Consider the following 23,916-nt stretch of genomic DNA (forward strand, 5'->3'; position numbering starts at 1 on the left):
ATTAAAGTTTGAATATTAGCTCTGATATTACCTGAAATATTCTAAGAATTTACTACATTTGGAAAATATTTTGCTTTAGTATTAATACAGTAATATTATTTATCACCATTTTTTTTATACACAGTTATCAACAACTAAGTACTGCATATGAAGGAGAAAGGCTATCTGTAAAATGTTCTCAAAGGAGCAATCATGGTAAGACTTCTGATAGTGAATTACCCTAAGTGTTCCCACCATAGATAAAGAGTAAGGAAGTTTTGATAAAGAAAGAGCAGTTAAAAAACACACAATGTGTAAGTTACATGTATAGTATTCCTTAATTTCTTCCTTAATAAACTAGTATCTAGTATTATTAAAACCGTTAATTGTAGGTGATTTAAAATCTGGGACAATATTGTTTGAAAAGAAGTTCATTTATTTATTCATGAATTCTAATATCCTATATGATATCATTATGTACAAAAGTAAAAAGATTTAAGTTAGGATGTAGTATATTTCCTCAATAATCACAGTATAACAAATTGGACTTGTTAAATATAGATGTTTTGTTTAGTTTTTACAGCAAATAGATCACACTTAGTAAATGAATACTTGTTATTACATAGTGATTTGCCTCACTAAAAAGTCACTAAAACTACAAACTCAACAACACTTTCCTGGCACCAAAAACAAATAGCAAAGGGTAAGAACTACAACACTTAGTCAGAGTGAAACAATCCCAATGATACTGGATTTTAAAGATATCTACCAATAGTACAGAAGTCAGAGAGGCAACGCCAGTTGAGAAGCATAGCTTATTTTACATATTATACCAATAAGGTTTCACTATGATCAACTTCGTTCCTCAGAGGTCAAAACAATGAGGCACGTTGACTTCATTAGAACAAGACGATCCTTCTGCTTGTTGGATAATTGTCATGACAGTGTAACTTCCTTAGAACCAGACGCTCTGTTGCCATTGGTTAAAGATAATCATAATAAATATTCAAATAGCTCAACTTGGGACTCAACAATCTATAATAAAACTAGAAAAAAGTTTCACATTAACAAAAATGCCAGTGAGCTACCCAGCTCTGGCACTGAGTTCATTGTGCGATGTGAACTGTATGAGGAAGCCTTGGACATAGTAGACCTTCATCAAGAACTTGTGTAGGTTGGTTGTACAACCAATAGGAAACACAAAGATGCAATAGAGCTTTGACCTTGAAGGTGCTCATAGTATCAGACAGCTGCCCCTGGTTTATATCTCTGTATTTTTGAAACAGAATTTTCAAATACAATTTCAAAATTCAGTTACTCATTGGTCCACTTCATGGTTTGCTATTTAATTCTCACATATCTTAAAGTACTAAGCGTTATTCTGATTTTAGAGAATTCATTCCATTTATAATGCAGGTCTTTTTCTAGGTGTATGTCTTTCTCGTTTGTTCTACTTAAAAAATCTTCTTAATTTATGATGGAACAACGATAGTTGCTGTTATTTCCCCTCTGTGAAAGCCATTCATTAAGAGCCCATGTTTGACTAGGGCAGTTGACAGTAGCAAAAGAAAGCAGAGAAAGAAAAGAAGTCCAGTTCACATGCTTTCATGAGGATTAAGTGCAAAAAGTTAGTAGGGGGAGAGAAATCTAAGACAGTTGATTAAAAGGTCTCCAGCGTGTGCACTGGCCTGTGAATTGGACATGGAGAATAGGACTTTATCAGATGAGCAGGGAAGAGCAACAGGTCAACAGGAAAGACCAGATTTTTCCCACACATTTTGAGTTTGTTGGAATATCCATGGGTAACTCAGCCTACATTTTGGATACAGTTACTTTGATTCTTTACCTTGTCCTGTCAACAACTACCTTTCATAGGAGAGCCATGTTTGTAGTGTTGTAAGATATTAAGAAAAAGTTTAGAAACAAAGAAATAGAACTGTGTAATCATTAGAACACTATTGTACTGTCTTTGAGAATTATCGTGTTGCTCTCGCTACCCCAGTTACTTGATAGATTCATAACTATTGTACAAAGGAATGAAACCCTGCTTAGTTGGAGAAAATTGCCAGTGTGATGTTTCATTATCCTATAGGAACTTTCATACTATAGAACGTGTTATCAGTCATTAGGATTCTGTATCTTATATTTTCAATAAATAGAATTGTTGCTTATTTCACATTATTTTCTGACATCATTTCATTTATCTCTTTCGTGCTTTTATTCAATTAGATCAAGAGGAATGTTTGGTAGAAGAAATAAGAATAACCAATTCCACGAGTAGTATGTGTGAAATCACCTTCTGCTTCTAATCATGTAGAACATAACATCACCCATCATGAATGCCACATAATGCCATTCTGTTAGGGGTCCTGAAATCCACACCTACGTGTGCTTATTTACTAGAAAAATTCATTGTATCAACATATAGTTTTACTCCTACCTGTGATTTACTAGAGTGGAAGAAGAATAGGAAACTCAGCAAGCAGAAAAGGTGCGTGTGAAAAAGTGCAGAGGACACCTGGCACAAGCTTGCAAGAGCCCTCTCTCTGTGGAGCTCCCAAGATATGCTAAAGTATTCCAGTGTCAAATTCTGACAACACATGTGAAATGCCATCTACCTGTCCCAGAGTCCCGTTAAACTCAGTGTCAAGGGTTTTATGGCACCCTAGTCACATAGGTGTCTTCTCCATCATGTGTGCCAAAACTCTAGACGGCCAGATGGAAAGCAAGTGTTCAGCATGAACCCCATTGGTTATACAAACTCCTGGATCAACCTGTATGGGCTACTATAGTTTTTCTTCATTTCTTCCTTAATAGACTAGTATTCAGTATTATTTGAACAGTTAATTGTAGGTGATTTAAAATCCAGAGCAATATTGTTGGACAAGAAGTTCATTTATTTAGTCATGACTTCTAATATCCCATATGATAGTTTTATGTAAAAAAGTAAAAGTATTTTAAGTTAAGATATAGTATGTTTCTTCTATAATCACAATGTAACAAATTGAACTTATAAAGAATGGATCTTTAGTTTTTACAGCAATTGGATTAAACTAAATGAATGAATACTTCTTATTACATACTGCTTTGTGTCACTAAAAAGTCATTAAACTAGGAACAGAACAATACTTTCCTGGAACCAGAAACTAATGGTTAACAATAAAAACGACAACAGTTATCCAGTGGGCAAGAATACCAATGAGATTGGTTTTTAAACATATCTAAGTAGTACAGAAGTCAGAGAGGCAATGCCAGTTTAGAAGCAGAGGTTATTTTACATATTATACCAAAAAGGTCTCACTATGATCAACTTTATTCCTCAGAAGTCCAAACAGAATGAGGCATGTTGACTTCATTAGAACAAGACGATCCTTCTGCTTGCTGGATAATTGTCCGGACACTGTAATTTCGTTAGAACCACATGCTTTGTTGCCATTGGTGAAAAGATAATCGCTATAAATATTCAAATAGCTCAACTTGGACTTAACAAATTATAAAAAAAGTAGAGAAATGTTTCACAATAACAAAAATGCCAATGTGCTACCAACTGTGGCACTGAGTTCATTGTGCCTGCCACCTGAACTGTATGAGGACACCTTGGACTTAGTAGACCTTCAACAAGAACATGTGTAGGTTGGTTTTGCAAATTATAGGAAACGAAAAGATGAAATAGTGGTGACTTTGAAGGTGCTGATAATATCAGAAAGCTGTGCCTGGTTTATTCCTGCTTTTTTTTGAAACAGAATTTTCAAAGAAAATCTCAAAATTCAGTTATTGATTGATCTTAATGGTTTGCTATTTCACTCTCAGGTGTCTTTTAGGTACTAGGTGTTATGCTGATGTTCCAGAATTCAAACATTTTAAAAACCGGGTCCCTCCCTTCGAAAACCTTATTACCATTGTCATTTCTATTATTTCCTATACTTTATTCAGTGCCTACCAGGAGCCTGAGCAGACTACGATCTTACTCTTGTCATTATTCTTTTGCATTGATGTGTAGTATGTGCCAGACACTTTAAATCTATGGTGAGAATTAGAATTTTAAAAATGTAGGCGAGGGGTCGGAGGCGGCCTGGAGCCCGAGGGCGTCCGCGGGGAGGCTCCGGGCACCGGCTCCCCGAGCCCGCAGCCCGCCCTCTGGAGCCGCGCAGCCGGGTAACAGGCTGGGTTGGGGGCAAGGCCGGGGGGTTCCCGGGAGCCCTCCAGGAGGGGTCCCCCAGGACTCAGGCCCTCGCTCCCCACCCCCGCAGGCGGGCACCGGGGGCAGGTGAGGGGAGGCCGGTCCCGCCCGCCCGGGGCCCCCGGCGCTCACCTGGCCCAGGCGACGCAGCAGCAGCAGCGGGGGCGGCAGCGCCCAGCGCAGCCCGGCGAGCGCCGAGGTGGCCGCGCCTCCCGCGCCCTCCGCTTCATGCCCCGCGCGCCTGGGAACGTGCCCCGGCCGCGCCAGTCGGGCCCCCCGTGCGCCCCAGTCCCGCCGCCGCCTCCAGCCGGTCAGCCCGGGTCCCGCTCCGCCCGCCCGGGCTTCCCCGCAGCCACAGGGCTGGGCCTGGCGCGGAGGTCGCGGGAGGGTCGCGTCGCTGGGCACGCAGGAGCGAGCGGGGCGCAGCGAGCGGAGCCCCCGCCCCCGCGCGGTGACAGCATCGCGGCTCCGCTCCCGCTGCTCCCGCCGCCCCCGCCGCCTCCCCTGCGCGTCCAGCGGCTCCGCCTGCAGGGATTGAAGGCGAGCAGCCCGCCCACCGCTCCCCTCCGCTCTGAATATTCATCGCTTTCTCGGGGCTGGCTAGCCCGCGGCCACGAGCCCCGCGGCCCCTGGTCGCCTCCCCCGCAGCCCCCGCCCCCGCGCGGAGGGTCGAGCGGGCAGGGCTGGGGCAGCAACGCACCCCCGCCGCGCTGCGGGCGCCCCCCGGGCCCTCCCACATTCCTGGGACCCGGGGCCGGGACGCGGCGATGCCGCCCCCGCGCTGCAGCCGCCACTCTGCACCGGCGCCTGGCCTCGGTCCGGCCCCACGCCGGGGTCTGGGTCTCCACAAGCTGACCGAAAGCCCTGCCGAGGGCACAGCCAGGCCTGCATTAGCCAGCAAACCGGGGGAGGCCTGGTCTACCTGGCCGGTGGGCGGCCTTGGGGTGCTCGAACCCCTGAACTGCAGGAGACGGTGCTGTGTGCTGCGTTCTCCACGCCCCCACCCCGGGCGGAGGGGCAGAGAGCCTGTGACCCGGCCCCAGCTCTGCCATATGGTGCACCTGGCTCTGCTGGCACCACCGCTGTGTGGCCTGGGAACAGGCATGTCGCCCCTCTGGGCCTCCTTTCCCCTCTGTGAGATAAAGACAAGACTAATACCTGGCCAGAGAGACTCCACTGATGATTACATGAGACGATGAGGGGAAAGTCCCAAACACTGGGCCTGACACTGAGTGGGCCTCAATAAACATAAGCTCTCCTGGCAGCTTTCATCACTTCCTCATAGAACTTCAGGGCCCTAAGAGGTTCAAGATTACTACAGATGCTGCCACTGTGCCCATGCACAGAGGAGGAAACTGAGGATCCCGAAGGCTAAGCCAGTGGCCGAGAAAACAAGGTGCAAAGCACCAGGTGACAAACACTGCCTCCAGGTACCCCTTGTACCTCAAGTTCCCCATCTGGAAGACGGGAAGACACCAGTGCTGAAAGGATCTACACAGCTCCTACCAGACAGGCAGAGGAGACAGGTGGTTTGAAAGGCGCTTGTGTTCATCATGCCCAGAGGGAAGGAAAGCTGCCAGGTCTGCGGGCTGCCCCGGTACTCACAGACCCTACAGACCCTACAAACCATCCAGGCCTCCGCGGCTTCGTGGCAAACAGCTCCAGGAACTCCAGCGTGCACTTGGGTTTTCTCCTGGATGCCCGCACTGAAGTGTTGGTTGGAACCGGATTTCCCCACCACATGGTGATGAAAGAGAACACACAGCCTTTTCAGTAAAAGGAGCTAAGACCTGAATAGTAAACTACCTGTTCAGTCATAAACAGATTCCACTGGATTAATGACCCAGATGAGAACAGCACTTAATCCTGAGGGGGGTGTGATATAAACTCCCTGAGGGCAGGGATTGGGCTTTTCTCACCCAGGTCTCCCTGCCACACCTCACTCTGCGCCTTGCCCCTAGCAGGAACTCAAAACTTGTGCCGCTGCATGCTTGTATGCATGCTTGTATAAATGATGTGAAACTTCATTTTTCTGCAAGGATAAATTAGAGAAGGGTCATTCACTTTGCAAAAAAAAAAAAAAAAAAAGAGACTTGATTCCAATTTACAGGCCTGTTACTTCCCCTGAAAATTCCTAGATGCGCGACAACCCAGAGTTGGATGCACACCCCCCTTCGTGGTCTCCTAGGTCCCTGTGTGAACCTTATCTAACCACAATGTTGTAATTGCCTGTTTATTTCACCATCTTCCTCACTGGACTCTAAGCAAATCCCTTGTATGCCCAGCACATAAGTCACCCAACAATATTAATTTAGTTGAATTGAATGCATTCCCTTGAATTGCAAACTATGGTATTAAATATATGCTTGTTCTCTCTCTCTCTCTCTCTCTCTCTCACACACACACACACTCACACTCACACTCACATATCTCCCCAAATTCCATTTGCAAACAGCTTTTAGAAATAAATCTCCTGTGCAAAGTTCAGGGCTCATTCTCTTTGAGAATACAGTTTAATGATATTTGACCTTTCAATCATGTCCACCTTCAAGCAACAGCTACAGCTTTGCTGAATACAGGGCCAGATGCATAGGGAACAAAAGAGCTGAACCAAGAGGTTGGAATGAAAGGCTCCTGGATGTGCTCCCAAAGTGCCTGATAGGAATTAGCCGGTGGCTTGTTAGAACATAGATTCCCATTGTTTTCTATAGACTGTGGAGGATGAGGCCTGGGAATACCTTTTTTAACCAGCTCCTTGGGTCATTCTTGCTGTCCAGCAGGATTGGAAAATAGTGTCCATCCTATCATCGGCCTGCATTGTATCCCCAACAGAAATAAAGACCAGTGATCAGGTACCTACAAGGTGCCAGGTACTAAAAATAAATAAATAATAAATAAATAAATAAATAAATAAATAAATAAATAAATAAATATGTAGGCGAGGCCTTGGCCAGGTAGGTCAGTTAGTTAAAGCATTGTCTCCAAATGCAAATGTTGTGGATTTGATCCCTTGTGAGGGCACATACCAGAATCAACCAAGGAATGCACAAGGAAGTGGAACAAGAAATCACTGTTTCTCTCTCTCTCTCTCTGTTTCTCCCTTCCTGTCTCTCTCACAAACCAATTGAAAAGAAGATTTATAATTAAAACAAAAGTGTGGGTGGAGTATAAAGTAAGCATGCAGAACGTGAAGAAGTTTGCCAGGTAGAGGGGCAGAAGAGGGATGTTTAGCAGGAGGAACTTCTATCGATATGACCCGTTTGGCAGCGGGAACAGCAGTGCAAGGGCTCAGATGTACAAGTGAACTTTGTGGCATTAACGCGCAGTTTAGTTTTGAAGGTGCACAATGTGTCCTGTGGGAATGGTTGGGAATGAGGTGACTACCTAGCTAAGACAAGCTTTTGAAAGTCTCCTACAGCAGAAAGGAAGAGATCTTACCCTGTAGGCCTTGGTCTGTCAGTCACTGCTCTTAATTCAGAGGATAGGTGGCCTAATTAACTGTGGCCAAAACAACAGGAACCAGGATTGTTTTGGTGTTTCTGTGATGTCATCAGGATCCCAGTTGTCCCTTTTCAGGTGCATGGTTGTCAGTGTTAATGTGTCCTTTCCTGGCCAGCTGCTTAGCGAGGGCTCGGAGGCATCATAGTCTCACATGACAGTGTATAAATGCTGGAAGGCCAGCTTTTCCTTTTGCGTTTCTCCTTTTCTTTGAAATTTCTTTTTAAACTATAGTTGGCACACAATATATGACTTTCAGTCCGGCCGGGCGTGGCTCAGTGGTTGAGCATTGACCTAGGGTCCAGGCGATCGGGATTCGACTCCCGGTCAGGGCACATGCCCCAGTTGTGCGCTCAATCACTGACTCTCTCATCATTGATGTTTCTATCTCTCTCTCTGCCCCTCCTTTCGTCTCTCTAAAATCAATAAAGATATATTTAAAAAACAAATTTGACTTTCAGTTGTACAACATGGTGGTTTGACATTTACATACTTTAGGATGTTATCACCACGCTAAGTCTAGTCACCCTCTGTGTCCATGCAGGTTATTACGACACTGACATGTTCCCTGTGCTGTACACTACATCTGAGTGGCTCACATATGTTATAACTACAAGGTTCACTCCTTATTCACGTTTTTCTATATTATCCGTCTCCTCAACTCACTAGTGTCTGGCATCCATGAGTTTGTTCCCTGTAGCTATTGAGTGTGTTTCTCTTTTGTTTGTTTTGTTGTTTTAGATTCCACATGTGAGACATACTATATTTGTCTTTCTTTGTCTTATTTCCCTTAGCATAACAGCCTCTTAGTCCATCCATGTTGTTTTAAATGGCAAGATTTCTTTCTTTCCATGTCTTAGTGATATTTCACTATATACTATATACTTGCTACATCTTCTTTCTTTCTTTTTTTATCGAAAGACACCTACATTGCTTCCATATCTTGGTTATTGTAAGTAATGCTGCAGTGAACATAGAGGTGCAGATATCCTTTCAAATCTGTGTTTGTTGTAAATGCCCAGAAGTAGATAGCAGTTGTATTTCTAATTTTCTGAGGCATCTCCATGCTGTTTTCAAAAGTGACTGTACCAATTTACAATCCCATGAGCAGGGCAGGAGGCTTTCTCTTTTTTCCCCCATCATGGCCAACCCTTGTTATTTATTTATTCATATCTTGAGGACAGCCATTCTGAGAGGAGTCAGGTGGTCCTGCATTATGGCTTTCACTTGCATTTCCCTGATTACTGATGTTGAGCTATGTGTTTTTTTAAATAGGAGGAAAACTGAGAAGCTTGCAGTTTATTTTCTCTAACATTTAATAAGCTTGGGGTACATCACATGCTCACTCTTAAATCACTTAGTGGTAACCTACTACTGTGATTAGCTTAGTATAGACATTTCTATTTTTGAGCTAGGCAGATACCACCTTATTTGTGTATCAGGACAGTAAATGTCCAAATAGAGCTGGGGGTATCCAGCAAGAAGGTAGGGAATCACCAATATTTGCTGCAGGGATTCATTGGAGAGTACTGAGTAGAAGTGTCACAAGTTTAAATTTGATGGGGGCACTCTGGTTGTGGTATGAAAGAGGGATCAAGAAGCTTTTCCTGTAAAGGGCCTGACTTTAGGCCATGTGGTCTGTCATATTTCCTCAAGTCTGCCATTGTAGTGTGAGAGCAGTCACAGACAATATGCCAGTGAGAAGGCAGGACTGTGTTCCAGTGAGACTTTATGTACAAAACCATATGACAGGTTGTTTTAGACCCATGGGCTCTAGTTTGAAGAGCACTCATGTAGAGGACAGATTGAAGGAAACCACATAAAGGGAGTGGGAGACAAAGGAAGCCTGGACTAGCATCAGGTCATGATGAAGGTGTTATCCATCCATGCTGAAATCAAGTCAGGGGGTCAATTCATTCCATTTAAGATGATTGTGTTTTTCTAGGTGTATGTCTTTCTCTATTGTTCTGCTTTAAAAATTTTTAATTTATGAAGGAATAATAATAGTTGCCGTTATTTTTGACCCTGTGAAAGCCAACCGTTTGAATAGGGCAGTTGACAAGAGCTAAATAAAGCAGAGGAAGAAAAGAAGTGTAGTTCATTTGCTTTCATGACAATTAAGTGTAAAAAGTTAGTATAGGGAGAGAAATCTAAGAGTGTTCATTCATAGGTCTCCAGCGTGTGCACTGGCCTGTGAATTGGACATGGAGAATAGGACTTTATCAGATGAGCAGGGAGGAGCAACAGTTCAACAGGAAAACCCATTTTTTCCCACTCATGTTGAGTTTGTTGGAATATCCATGGGTAACTCAGCCTACATTTTGGATACAGTTTTTTGGACTTTTTACCTGTCCTGTCAACAACTGCCTTTCATAGGAGAGCCATGTTTTTAGTGTCATAAGATATTAAGAAAGAGTTTAGAAACAAAGAAATAGAATTCTGTAATCACTAGAACACTACTGTACTATCTTTGAGAATTATTTTCTCTTGCTATCCCAGTTACTTGATTGATTCATAACTATTGTACAAAGAAATTAAACCTTCTTTAGTTGGAAAAAATGGTCAGTGTGATGTTTTATTTTCTTTATGTAAACTTTCATACTATAGAACGTGTTATCACTCATTAGGATTTTGTATTTTATATTTTCAATAAATGGAATTGTTGCTTTTTTCACATTATTTTCTGACATCATAGTTTCATTTATCTCTTTCATCCCTTTATTCAAATAGATTTAATGGAATGTTTTGTAGAAGAAATAAGTGTAACCAGTTCATCGAGAGGTATGTATGAAATCACCTTCTGCTTCTAATCATGTAGAACATACAATCCCGCATCATTAAAATGCCACATAATGCCATTCTGTGAGGGGTTCTTAAGTCCATACCTATGTGTGCTTATTTACTAAAAAAATTTATAGTACTCACCATATAGTTTTACTCCTACCTACGATTTAATAGACTGGAAGGAGCATAGAAAGCTCAGCAGGGAGAAAAGGTGAGCGTGAAGAAGTGCGGAGTACACTACGTCAAGCCAGCAAGAGATATCTCCCTGTAGAGTTCCCAAGATATGCTAAAGTATTCCAGTGTCAAATTCTAACAAAACATTTGAATGCCATCTACGAGTGCCAGAGTCCCGTTAGATCAGTGCCAAGGGTTTTATGGCACCCCAGTCACAGAGGCGTCTTCCCCATAGTGTGTGGCTTTCAGGTGTACAGCATGGTGGTTTGACCTTTACATTCTCTAGGATGTGATCACCACGCTAAGTCTAGGCACCTTCTATCTCCGTGTAAAGTTATTACGAGACTGACACATTCCCTCTGCTGAAAGTATATCCGGGTGGCTAACATATGTTATAACTAGAATATTGACTTCTCATTCACATTTTTCTATATCATGCATCTCCTCAACTCACTAGCCTCTGGCAACCATGAGTTTTTCCCCTGTAGCTATTGAGTGTGTTTCTGTTTTGTTTTGTTTTGTTGTTTTAGATTCCAACTGTAAGTGAGACATACTATATTTGTCTTTGTCTGTCTTACTTCACTTAGCATAACAGCCTTTTGGTCCATCCATGTTCTCGTAAAAGGCAAGATTTCCTTCTTTTCATGTCTGAGTGATATTTCATTATATACCATATACTTGCTACTTCTTTCTTTCTTTGTCTATCGAAGGACACCTACATTGCTTGCATATCTTGGCTATTGTAAGTAAAGCACAGTGAACATAGGGGTGCAGATATCTTTTCCAATCTGTGTTTAGGTTTTTGTTGTATAAATGCTCAGAAGTGGAAAGGCAGTTCTATTTCTAGTTTTGTGAGGCATCTCCATGCTGTTTTCCATAGTGACTGTACCAATTTACAATCTCAGGAGCAGGACACAAGGCTTTCTCGTTTCTCCATATTGTGGCCAACACTTGTGATTTATTTATTTATATTTCGAGGACATCCATTCTGAGAGGAGTGAGGTCGCCCTGCATTATGGCTTTCATTTGCATTTCCCTGATTAGTGATGCTGAGCTATGTGTTTCTTTTAAATAGGAAGAAAACTGAGAGGCTTGCAGTTGACTTCCCCTAACATTTTATAAGCTTGGGGTACATCATATGCTCACCCATAAACCACTTAGTGGTAACCTAGGTACTGTGATTAGTTTTGTATAATCAATTCACTTTTTGGAGCTGGGCAGTTACCACCTTATTTGTGTATCAGGACAGTAAATGTCCAAATACAGAAGGGGGGTCTCCAGCAGGAAGGAAGACTAAGGTAGGCAGACAGCAATATTTACTGCAGGAATTCATGGGAGAGTACTGAGCAGAAGTGTCACAAGATTAGATTTGATGGGGGCACTTCGGTTGTGGTATGAAGGAAGGGTCAGCAAGCTATTTCCATAAAGGGCCTGGCTTTAGGCCATGTGATCTGCCATATCGCCTCAAGTTGACATTGTAGTGTGAGAGCAGTCACAGACAATATGTCAGTGAAAAGACATAACTGTATTCTAATGAGACTTTATGTACAAAACTGGATGGCACGTTGTTTTAGACCCATGGGCCCTAGTTTGTAGAGGACAGACAGAAGGAAACCACATAAAGGGAGTGGGAGACAAAGGAAGCTTTGCCTTCTTGGACTAGCATCGGGCCATGATGAAGCTGAGTTCAAGTCAGGAGGGTCAATGCATTCCATTTAAAATATTGGTGTTTTCTTAGGAGTATGTCTTTCCTGTTTGTTCTGCTTAAAAAATCTTTCTAATTTATGAAGGAACAATAATAGTTGCTGATAGTTTTGACCCTGTGAAAGCCAAGCATTTGACAAGGGCAGTTGACAGCAGCAAAATAGCGCAGAGAAAGAAAAGAGGTCTAGTTCATATGATGTCATGACGATTAAGTGTGAAAAGGTAGAGGGAGAGAAACCTAAGATGGTTCATTCATAGGTCTCCAGCGTGTGCACTGGCGTGTGAATTGGACATGGAGAATAGGACTTTATCAGATGAGCAGGGAAGAGAAGCATGAACAGGAAAGACCAATTTTTCCCCACTCATGTTGAGTTTGTTGGAATATCCATGGGTAACTCAGCTTACATTTTGGATACAGTTTCTTTGACTTTTAACCTTGTCCTGTCAACAACTACCTCTCATAGGAGAGCCATGTTTTTAGTGTCCAGAGATATTAAAAATATGTTGGAAACAAACCAACCGAACTCTGTAATGAATAGAAGACTGTTGTACTATCTTGATAATTATTGTTTTCCTCTCGCTACCCCAGTTACTTGATGGATTCATTTCTGTTGTACAGAGCAATGAAACCCTGCTTAGTTCGAGAAAATTGCCAGTGTGATGTTTTATTTCCTTTATAGGCACTTTCATACAGTAGAGCATATTATCTATCATTAGGATTGTTCATTTTATTTTTTGAGTAAATGGCCTTGTGTTTTTTTTTTCACATTGTTTTCTGACATCATAGTTTCATTTATCTGTTCGTATGTTTATTCAAACAGATCTGCAGGAATCTTCAGAAGAAGCATCGAGAAAAAGCAATTCCAAGAGAGGTATGCTTGAAATCACCCTCTGCCTCTAGTCATGTAGAACATACAATTCCGCATCATAAAAATGCCACAAATGGAATTCTGTTAGCGGATCCCGAACCCACACCTACATGGGCTTATTCACTAGAAAAATTCAGAGGATTCAACATATAATTTACTCCTACCTGTGATTTAAGAGAGTGGAAGTATCATAGGACAATCAGCAAGGAGAAAAGGTGCGTGTGACAAAGTGTGGACGACACCAGGCACAAGCATGCAACAGTTGTCTCCCTGTGGAGTTACCAGAATGTGCTCGAGTATTCCACTGTCAAATTCTGACAACACATGTGAAATGCCATCTACCAGTCCCAGAGTCCCATTAGACTCAGTGCCAATGGTGATATGGCACCCTAGTCACATAGGCATCTTCCCCATAGTGTGTGACAAAATTCTAAATTCCCAGAAGGAAAGCAAGTGTCCAGAATGAATCCCATCAGTTATTTAAAGTCCTGGATCAAGCTGGTTGGATTCTTATAGTTTTTCTTAATTTCTTCCTTAATAGACCAGTATTCAGTATTATTTAAACTGTTAATTGTAGGTGTTTTAAAATCCGGAGCAATATTGTTGGAGAAGTTGATTTGTTTAGTCACAACTTCTAATATCCCATATGATAGGTTTATATAAGAAAGTAAAAGGATTTTTGAGTTAAGACGTAGATCCTTTCTTGTATAATCACAGTGTAACAAACTGAATGTGTTAACAACGGACGTGTTGTTTAGTTTTTATAGCAAATAGATTACACTAAGTAAATGAATACTTGTTATTACATACTGCTTTGTCTCACTAAAAAGTCACTAAACTAGGAGCTGAACAATACTTCCCTGGAACTAAAAGCCAATGGTTAAGGATAAAATCTACAACACTTAGCCAGAGGGCAAGGAACCCAATGATTGGGTTTTAAACACATCTACCAGAGTACAGAAGTCAGAGAGGCAATGCCAGTTGAGAAGCAGAGATAGTTTTACATATTATACCAACAAGGTCTCACTATGATCAACTTCATTCCTCAGAAGTCAAAAAAGAATGAGGTATATTGACTTCATTAGAAAAAGGCGATCCTTCTCCTTGTTGAATAATTGTCATGACACTGTAATTTTCTGAGAACAAGAGGCTCTAATGCCATTGTTCAAAAGAAAATCGTAATAAATATTCAAATAGCTCAACTCCAACTTAACAAATTCTAATAAAAGCAGAGAAATGTTTCACAAATAGAAGAATGCCAGTGTGCTACCCAGCTGTGGCACTGAGTTCATTGTGCCTGCCACGTGAAATGCATGAGGACACCTTGGACTTAGTAGATCTTCAACAAGAACTTGTGTAGGTTGCTTTTACAGATTATAGAAAACATAAAGAGGAAATAGAGGTTTGACCTTGAAGGTGCAAATATTATCAGAGAGCTGTTTCTGGTTCATTTCTGTGTGTTTTTCGAAACAGAATTTTCAAAGAAAATTTAAAATTTCAGTTAATCATCGATCTTCTTAATGGTTTGCTATTTAACTCTCAGGTGTCATTTAGGTGCTAGGTGTTGTGCTGATGTCGCAGAATTCAAACATTTAAAAAACTCTGTCCCTGCCCTCCAAGAGCTTGTTATTATCATTGTCATTTTTATTATTTCCTATGCTTTACTCAAGGCATACTAAGTGCCAGAGCACACTAGCAGCTTACCCTTGTCAATATTTATTCTTTTCATTGGTGTGTAGTATGTGCAGACACTTTAAAGCCATGATAAGAACTAGAGTTTGAAAAATGTGGTTGAGGCCTTGGCCAGGTAGGTCAGTTGGTTAAAGCGTTTTCCCCAAATGGGAAAGTTGTGGGTTTGGTCCCTGGTCAGGGCACATACCAGAATCAACCAAGGAATGCATCAGGAAGTGGAACAAGAAGTCACTGTTTCTCTCTCTCTCTGTTTCTCCCTTCCTGTCTCTCTCACAAATCAATTCAGAGGAAGATTTATAATTAAAACATAAAAAGTGTAGGTGGAATGTAATGTAAGCATGCAAAAGGTGAAGAAATTTGCCAGGTAAAGGGGCAGAAGAGTGATGTTTAGCTGGAGGAACGTTCCCTTTGGCAGTGGGAACAGCAGCGCAAGGACTTAGATGTACAAGAGACCTTTGGGGCATGAATGCCCAGTTCAGTTTTGATGGTGCACAATGTGTCCTGTGGGAATGGTTGGGAATGAGGTTAATATCTAGCGAAGGCAAGCTTATGAAAGGCTCCTGCACCAGAAAGGAAGAGATCTTACCCTGTAGGCCTTGGGCTGTCAGTCACATAGAATGCTCTTAGCTTCAGAGGACAGGTGGCCTAATTAACTGTGGCCAAAACAATAGGAACCCAGATTGTTTTGGTTTTCGGTGATGTCATCAGGATCCCAGTCGCACCTTTTCAGGTGCATGGTTGTCAGTGTTAATGTGTCCTTTCCTGGCCAGCTAGGTAGCGAGGGCTCCGAGGCATCATATTCTCACATGACAGTGTGTAGAGGCTTGAAGGCCTGCTTTTCCTTAGGCCTTTCTCCTTTCCTTTGAAATTTCTTGTGAAAAGCATAGTTGGCACACAGTATATGACCTTCAGGTGTACAGCATGGTGGTTTGACATTGACATACTTTAGGATGTGATGACCACGCTAAGTCTAGTCACCCTCTATGTCTGTGCAAAGTTACCACGATACTGACACATTCCCTGTGCTGGACACTGCATCCGGAGTGCTCGCATATGATATCACTGCAAGGTTCACTTCTTATTCATCTTCTTCTTTTTCATGTGTCTCCTCAACTCACTAGCCTTTGGCAACCATGAGTTTATTCCCTGTAGCTATGGGTTGTTTTTCTGTTTTGTTTGTTTTGTTTGTTTTAGCTTCCACATGTAAGTGAGACATACTATATTTGTCTTTGTCTTCTTTCACTTAGCATAACAGCTTCTTGGTCCTTTCATGTTGTCGTAAATGGCAAGATTTCCCTGTTTTCATGTCTGGCTGATATTGCATTATATACCATATGTTGTTAAATCTTCTTTTTACCTATTGAAGGACACCTACATTGCTTTCATATCTTAGCTATTGGAAATAATGTTGCAGTGCATATAGGGTGCAGATATCGTTTCAAATCTGTGTTCCTGCTTTTGTTGAAGAAATGCCCAGAAGTGGAATGGCAGTTTTATTTCTAATTTTCTGAGGCATCTCCATGCTGTTTTCATAGTGAGTGTACCAATTTATAATCCCATGAGTGGAATGGGAGGGTTTCTCTTTTTTCCACATTGTGGCCAACACTAGTTATTTATTTATTTATATCTTGAGGACACCTATTTTGAGAGTAGTGAGGTCATCCTGCATTATGGCTTTCATTTGCATTTCCCTGATTGGTGATGCTGAGCTATATGTTTCTTTTAAATACGAGGAAAACTGAGGGGCTTGCAGTTGACTTCTGCTAACATTTTATAGGCTTGGGCTACATCACAGGCTCACTCCTAAACCACTTAGTGGTAACCTAGGTACAGTGATTAGCTTAGTATAATTATTTCTGTTTTCAGAGCTGGGCAGGTACCACCTCATTTGTGTATCACGACAGTAAATGTCCACATACAGCTCGGGGTCTCCAGCAAGAAGGAAGACTAAGGTAGGGAGACAGCAATATTTACTACAGGGATTCATTGGAGCAGACTGAGCAGATGTGTCATAAGAATACATTTGTTGGGGGAACTCTGGTTTTGATATGAAGGGGTGATCAGGACACTTTTTATGTAAAGAGGCTGATTTTAGGTCATGTCACCTGTCATATGTCCTCAAGTCTGCCATTGTAGTGTGAGAGCAGTCACAGACAATATGTCAAGGAAAAAGCAGGACTGTGTTCTAGTTAGACTTTATGTACAAAACCAGATGACAGGTTGTTTTATTCCCCATAGTCCCTAGTATGCAAAGCACTCATGTATAGGACAGATTGAAGGAAACCACATAAAGGGAGTCAAAGACAAAGGAAGCTTTCCCTCCTTGGACTAGCATCAGGCCATGATGAAGCTCTCACCCATCCATGCTGAAATCAAGTCAGGAGGGTAAATTTATTCCATTTAAGATGATTGTGTTTTTCTAAGCGTATGTCTTTCTCATTTGTTCTGCTTAAAAATTTTTAATTTATGAAGGAATAATAATAGTATAATTTTTGCCCCTGTGAAAGCCATTCTTTTGACTTTGGCAGCTGACAGTAGCAAAATTAAGCAGAGAAGGAAAAGAGGTCTAGTTCAGAGGATTTCATGACAATTAAGCTTAAAAAGTTAGCAGAGGGAGAGAAATCTAAACTGGTTCATTCAAATTTCTTCAGGTTGTGCACTGGCATGTGAATTTCACGTGGAGAATAGGACTTTATCACAGGAACAGGGAAGAGAAACAGTTCAACAGGAAAGACCAGTTTTTTCCCACACATGTTGAGTTTGTTGGAATATCCATGGGTAACTCAGCCTACATTTTGGATACAGTTTCTTTGACTTTTTACCTTGTCCTGTCAACAACCACCTTTCATAGGAGAGTCATGTTTTTAGTGTCATGAGATATTAAGAAAGATGTTAGAAACAAACCAATAGAAGTCTGTAATCAATAGAACCCTATTGTGTTATTTTTGATAATTATTGTTTTTTTTCCTCACTACCTCAGTTACTTGATTGATTCATATCTATTGTACAGAGGAATGAAACCCTGCTTAGTTGGAGAAAATTGCCAGTGTGATGTTTCATTTCCTTTATAGGCACTTTCTTACAGTAGAGCATATTGTCTATCATTTGGATTCTGAATTGTCTATTTTGAGTAATTTGCCTTGTTTTTTTCTTTCACATTGTTTTATGTCATCGTTTCATTTATCTTTTCATACCTTTGTTCAAACAGGTCTACAGCAATCTTCAGAAGAAGCATCAAGAAGAAGCAATTCCAAGAGAGGTATGCTTGAAATCACCCTCTGCTTCTAATCCTGTGGAACATAGCATTCCGCATCAAAAAAATGCCACATAATGCCATTTTGTTAGGCGTTCCTGAACCCACACCTAGGTGGGTTTATTCACTGGAAAAATTCATAAGACTCAACATATAATTTCACTCTTACCTGTGATTTACTAGAGTGGAAGTGTCATAGGAAAATCAGCAAGGAGAAAAGGTGCGTGTGACAAAGTGTGGATGACACCAAGCACAAGGTTACAACAGCCTTCTCCTTGTGGAGTTACCAGAATGTGCTCAAGTATTCCACTGTCAAATTCTGACAACACATGTGAAATGCCATCTACCAGTCCCAGAGTCCCGTTAGACTCAGTGCCAAGAGTGTTATGGCACCCTAGTCACATCGGCATCTTCCCCATAGTGTGTGACAAAATTCTAGATGGCCAGATGGAAAGCAAGTGTCCAGATTGAATCCCAATAGTTGTTTAAAGTCCTGGATCACGCTGTTCAGGTTCCTATACTTTTTCTTAATTTCTTCCATAATAGACTAGTATTGAGTATTATTTAAACAGTTAATTGTAGGTGATTTAATATCCGGAACAATATTTTGGAGTTCATTTATTTAGTCAGGACTTCTAATATTCCATATGATAGGTTTATTTAAAAAAGTAAAAGGATTTTGAGTTACGACGTAGGTCCTTTCCTGTATAATCACAGTGTGACAAACTGAACGTGTCAAAAATGGACATTTTGTTTAGTTTTTATAGCAAATGGATTACACTAAGTAAATGAATACTTGTTATTACATACTGCTTTGTCTCACTAAAAAGTCACTAAACTAGGAAGTGAACAATACTTCCCTGGAACCAAAAGCCAATGGTTAAGGATAAAAAGGACAAGTCTTAGCCAGTGGGAAGGATCCCAATGAGATTGGTTTTTAAACATATCTACCAGAGTACAGAAGTCAGAGGCAATGCCAGTTGAGAAGCAGAGGTTATTTTACATATTATACCAGCAAGGTCTCACTATGATCAACTTCATTCCTCAGAAGTCAAAACAGAATGAGGCATGTTGACTTCATTAGAACAAGGCGATCCTTCTGCTTGTTGAATAGTTGTCATGAAACTGTAATTTTCTGCGACCAGAGGCTCTAATGTCATTGCTGAAAAGATAATCGCTGTAAATATTCCAATAGCTCAACTCAGACTTAACAAATTATAATAAGAGTAGAGAAATGTTTCACAATAACAAAAATGCCAGTGTACTACCAACTGTGGCACTGAGTTCATTGTGCCTGCCATGTGAAATGCTTGAGTACACCTTGGACTTAGTAGAGCTTCAACAAGAACTTGTGTAGGCTGTTTTTGCAAATTATAGGAAACATAAAGATGAAATAGAGGCTTGACCTTGAAGGTGCTCATAATATCAGAGAGCTAGCTGTGCCTGGTTTATTTCTGTGTGTTTTTCCGAAAGAGAATTTTCAAAGAAAATCTCAAAAGTCAGTTATTTATTACTTCTCTTAATGGTTTGGTATTTAACTCTCAGGTGTCTTTTAGGGACTAGGTGTTATGCTGATGTTGCAGAATTCAAACATTTAATAACCCGGCCCCTGCCCTCCAAGAGCTTGTTATTATCATTGTCATTTTTATTATTTCCTATACTTTTTTCAGTGCGTACTAGGTGCCAGAGCGCACTAGGAGCTTACCCTTGTCATTATTTATTCTTTTCATTGGTGTGTAGTATGTGCCAGACACTTTAAATCCAAAATGAGAATTAGAGTGTCAAAAATATGGGTGAGGCCTTGGCCAGGCAGGTCAGTTAGTTAGAGCGTTGTCCCCAAATGCCAAAGTTGTGAGTTTTTGTCCCTGGTCAGGGCACATACCAGAATCAACCAAGGAATGCATAAGGAAGTGGAACAAGAAGTCACTGTTTCTCTCTCTCTCTGTTTCTCTCTTCCTGTCTCTCTCACAAATCAATTCAAAAGAAGATTTATAATTAAAATATAAAAGGTGTAGGTGGGATGTAAAGTAAACATGCAGAGCCTGAAGAAGTCTGCCAGGTAAAGGGGCAGAAGGGTGATGTTTAGCAGGAGGAACATCTATGGAGATGACCCGTTTGGCAGCGCGCACAGCAGGGCAAGGGCCCAGATGGACAAGAGAACTTTGCGGCATGAATGCCCAGTTCAGTTTTGCTGGTGCACAGTGTGTCCTGTGGGAATGGCTGGGAATGAGGTGACTACCTAGCGAAGGCAAGCTTTTGAAAGTCCCCTGCACCAGAAAGGAAGAGATCTTACCCTGTAGGCCTTGGGCTGTCAGTCACATAGAATGCACTTAGCTTCAGAGGATAGGTGGCCTAATTAACTGTGGCCAAAACAATAGGAACCAGGATTGTCTTGGTTTTCCATAATGTCATCAGGATCTTAGTTTTCCCCCTTCAGGTGCATGGCTGTCAGTGTTAATGTGTCCTTCCCTAGGCAGCTGCTTAGCGATGGCTCCGTGGCATCATATTCTCAAAAGACAGTGTATCTTTATACACTGGAAAGATTGCTTTTCCTTATGCCTTTCTCCTTTCCTTTGAAATATCTTGTTAAAAGCATAGTTGGCACACAATATATGACTTTCAGGTGTACAAGATGGTTGTTAGTCATTTACATACTTTAGGATGTGATGACCACGCTAAGTCTAGTCACCCTCTATGTCTGTGCAAAGTTATCATGATACTGACATATTTCCTGTGCTGTACAGTACATCCGGGAGGCTCACATATGTTATAAGTGGAAGGTTCACGTGTTAATCATGTTCTATATCATGCGTGTCCTCACCTCACTAACCTCTGGCAACCATGAGTTTGTTCCCTGTCGTTTTGGGGTGTGTTTCTGATTTGTTTTGTTGCTTTAGATTCCATATGTAAGTGAGACATACTATATTTGTCTTTGTCTTATTTGACTTAGCATAACAGCCTCTTGGTCCTTTCATATTGTTGTAAAAGGCAACATTTCCTTTTTTTCAAGTTTGAGTGATATTTGATTATATACCATATAGTTGCTACATCTTCTTTGTATACCTATCGAAGGACACCCATTGCTTCCATATCTTAGTTGTTGTAAATAATGTTGCAGTGAGCATAGGGGTGGAGATATCTGTTCAAATCTGTGTTCCTGCTTTTGTTGAAGAAATGCCCAGAAGTGGAATGGCAGTTTTATTTCTAATTCTCTGAGTCACCTCCATGCTGTTTTTCATAGTGACTGTAACAATTTACAATCCCAAAAACAGAGCGGTAGGCTTTCCCTTTTCTCCACATTGTGGCCAACACTAGTAATTTATTTATTTATATCTTGAGGATAGCTATTCTGAGAGGCATGAGGTTGTCCTGCATTATGCCTTTCGTTTGAATTTCCCTGATTGGTGATGCTGAACTATATTTTCTTTTAAATATGAGGAAAACTGAGGAGCTTGCATTTGCCTTCCATGAACAATTTATAGGCTTGGGCTACATCACATGCTTACTCCTAAACCACTTACTGGTAACCTAGGTACTGTGATTAGCTTAGTATAATCATTTCTCTTTTTGGAGCTGGGCAGATACCAACTCATTTGTATATCACGACACTAAATATCCAAATATAGCTGGGGGTGTCCAGCAAGAAGGAAGATTAAGGTAGGGAGTCAGCAATATTTACTGCAGGGATTCATTGGAGAGAAGTGAGCAGATGTGTCATAAGAATACATTTGTTGAGGGAACTCTGGTTTTGATATGAAGGGGGGATCAGGAATCTTTTTCTCTAAAGGAGCTGATTTTAGGTCATGTGCTCTGTCATATCACCTAATGTCTGCCATTGCAGTGTGAGAGCAGTCACAGACAATATATCCTTGAGATGGCAGGACTGTGTTCCAGCGAGAGTTTATGTACAAAACCAAATGACAGGTTGTATTATACCCCATGGGCCCTAGTTTGCAAAGCACTCGTGTAGAGGACAGATTGAAGGAAACCACATAAAGGGAGTCAAAGACAAAGGAATCTTTGCCTCCTTGGAATAGCATCAGGCCATGATGAAGCTTTCACCTATCCATGGTAAAATCAAGTCAGAAAGGTCAATTTATTCCATTTAAGTTGATTGTGTTTTTCTAACCTAATGTCTTTCTTGTTTGTTCTGCTTAAAAATTTTAATTTATGAAGGAATAACAATGGTGTAATTTTTGCTCCTGTGAATGCCAATTACTTAACTTGGGCAGTTGACAGGAGCAAAATGAAGCAGAGAATAAAAAGAGGTTCAGTTCACAGGTTTCATGACGATTAAGCGTAAAAAGTTAGTAGAGGGAGAGAAATTTAAGATGGTTCATTCATAGGTCTCCAGTGTGCACTGAAGGTGGAGAATAGGACTTTATTAGATGAACAGGGGAGAGCAACAGCTCAACAGGAAAGACCAGTTTTTCCACATACATGTTGAGTTTGTTGGTATATCCATGGGTAACTCAGCCTACATTTTGGATATAGTTTCTTTGACTTTTTACCTTGTCCTTTTAACAACTGCCTTTCACAGGAGATCCATGCTTTTAGTGTCATAAGATATTAAGAAAAAGTTTAGAAACAAAGAAATAGAACTCTATAATCACTAGTACACTATTATACTATCTTTAGAGAATTATTGTTTTTCTTTCACTACCATAGTTGCTTGTTTCATTCCGAACTATTGTAAAAAGGAATTAAAGTGTGCTTAGAGAAAATGGCCAGTGTGATGTTTCATTTCATTTATAGGCACTTGCACACAGTAGAGCAGGCTCTCTATCATTAGGATTCTGCATTTTCTATTTGAGTAAATTGCCTTGTTTTTTGTTTCAGATTGTTTTCTGACATCATCGTTTCATTTCTCTTGTTTTCCTCTATTAAAATAGATCTACTGCAATCTACAGAAGAAGCAGTAAGAAGACCCAGTTCCAAAAGAGGTATGCTCGAAATCACCCTCTGCCTCTAATCATGTGGAACACACCATCCGGCAGCTTAAAAATGCCACATAATGCCATTCTGTTAGGGGTTCCTGAACACACACCAGGTGGGCTAACTCACTAGGAAAATTCAGAGGACTCAACATTTAGTTTTACTCCAACCTATGATTTTCTAGAGTGGAAAGATCATAGGACAATCAGGAAGTAGAAAATGTGTGTGTGACAAAGTGTGGAGGTCTCCAGGCACAACCTTGGAAGAGCTCGCTCCCTGTGGAGTTCCCAAGATGTGCTCATGTATTCCCCTGTAAAATTCTGACAAGACATGTGAAATGCCATCTACCAGTCCCAGAGCCCCTTTAGACTCAGCGCCAAGGGCTTTATGGCACCCTAGTCACATAAGCATCTTCTCCATAATGTATGCCAAAATTCTAGATGGCCAGATGGAAAGCAAGTGTTCAGAATGAATCCCATTGATTGTACAAAGTGTTGAGTTACAGTGAACCCCTCCTAACCTGTTAAGAAATTGTGTAAACCCTCCCCTGATTCAAAATATCTGGCACCAACCCAGAGTTAGCCATTTGAGTAAAACTTACTATGGATCCCTGTTTTAGGCTTGCTATGTAATGTTTTTCTGCACAGCTGTTACAGCCCTGACTGTATTTTTGGGATTGACTTAAAATTTCATTTTAAAAGCATGTAATATGATTATATAACATTGTAGTGGTTTCAGTTGCATCATGCAAAATTATTAGCAATGCCAGTCACTTTTGTTACTCTTGGTGAGTATTTAACAGTTATTTGTATATAAATGACTTGGGCAATATTAGGCATTTATAATCT

At 41.0% G+C, this 23,916-nt stretch overlaps 1 protein-coding gene across 1 annotated transcript in view; it reads left to right on the plus strand.

Annotated features, from left to right (window-relative positions):
* Nucleotides 1-23,916, plus strand: part of LOC308567816 (putative ankyrin repeat domain-containing protein 26-like protein) — a gene marked incomplete at both ends in the record, with an annotated part of 466,689 nt that overhangs the window by 221,678 nt on the left and 221,095 nt on the right. The window contains one exon of the mRNA XM_081159828.1: nucleotides 10,388-10,438. Within this exon, the coding sequence (XP_081015954.1) occupies nucleotides 10,388-10,438 (51 nt within the window). The remainder of the gene's footprint in view (nucleotides 1-10,387; nucleotides 10,439-23,916) is intronic.

The sequence above is a fragment of the Miniopterus schreibersii genome (genome assembly GCF_964146895.1).
Source record: "Miniopterus schreibersii genome assembly, chromosome: 1".
NCBI lineage: Eukaryota > Metazoa > Chordata > Mammalia > Chiroptera > Miniopteridae > Miniopterus > Miniopterus schreibersii.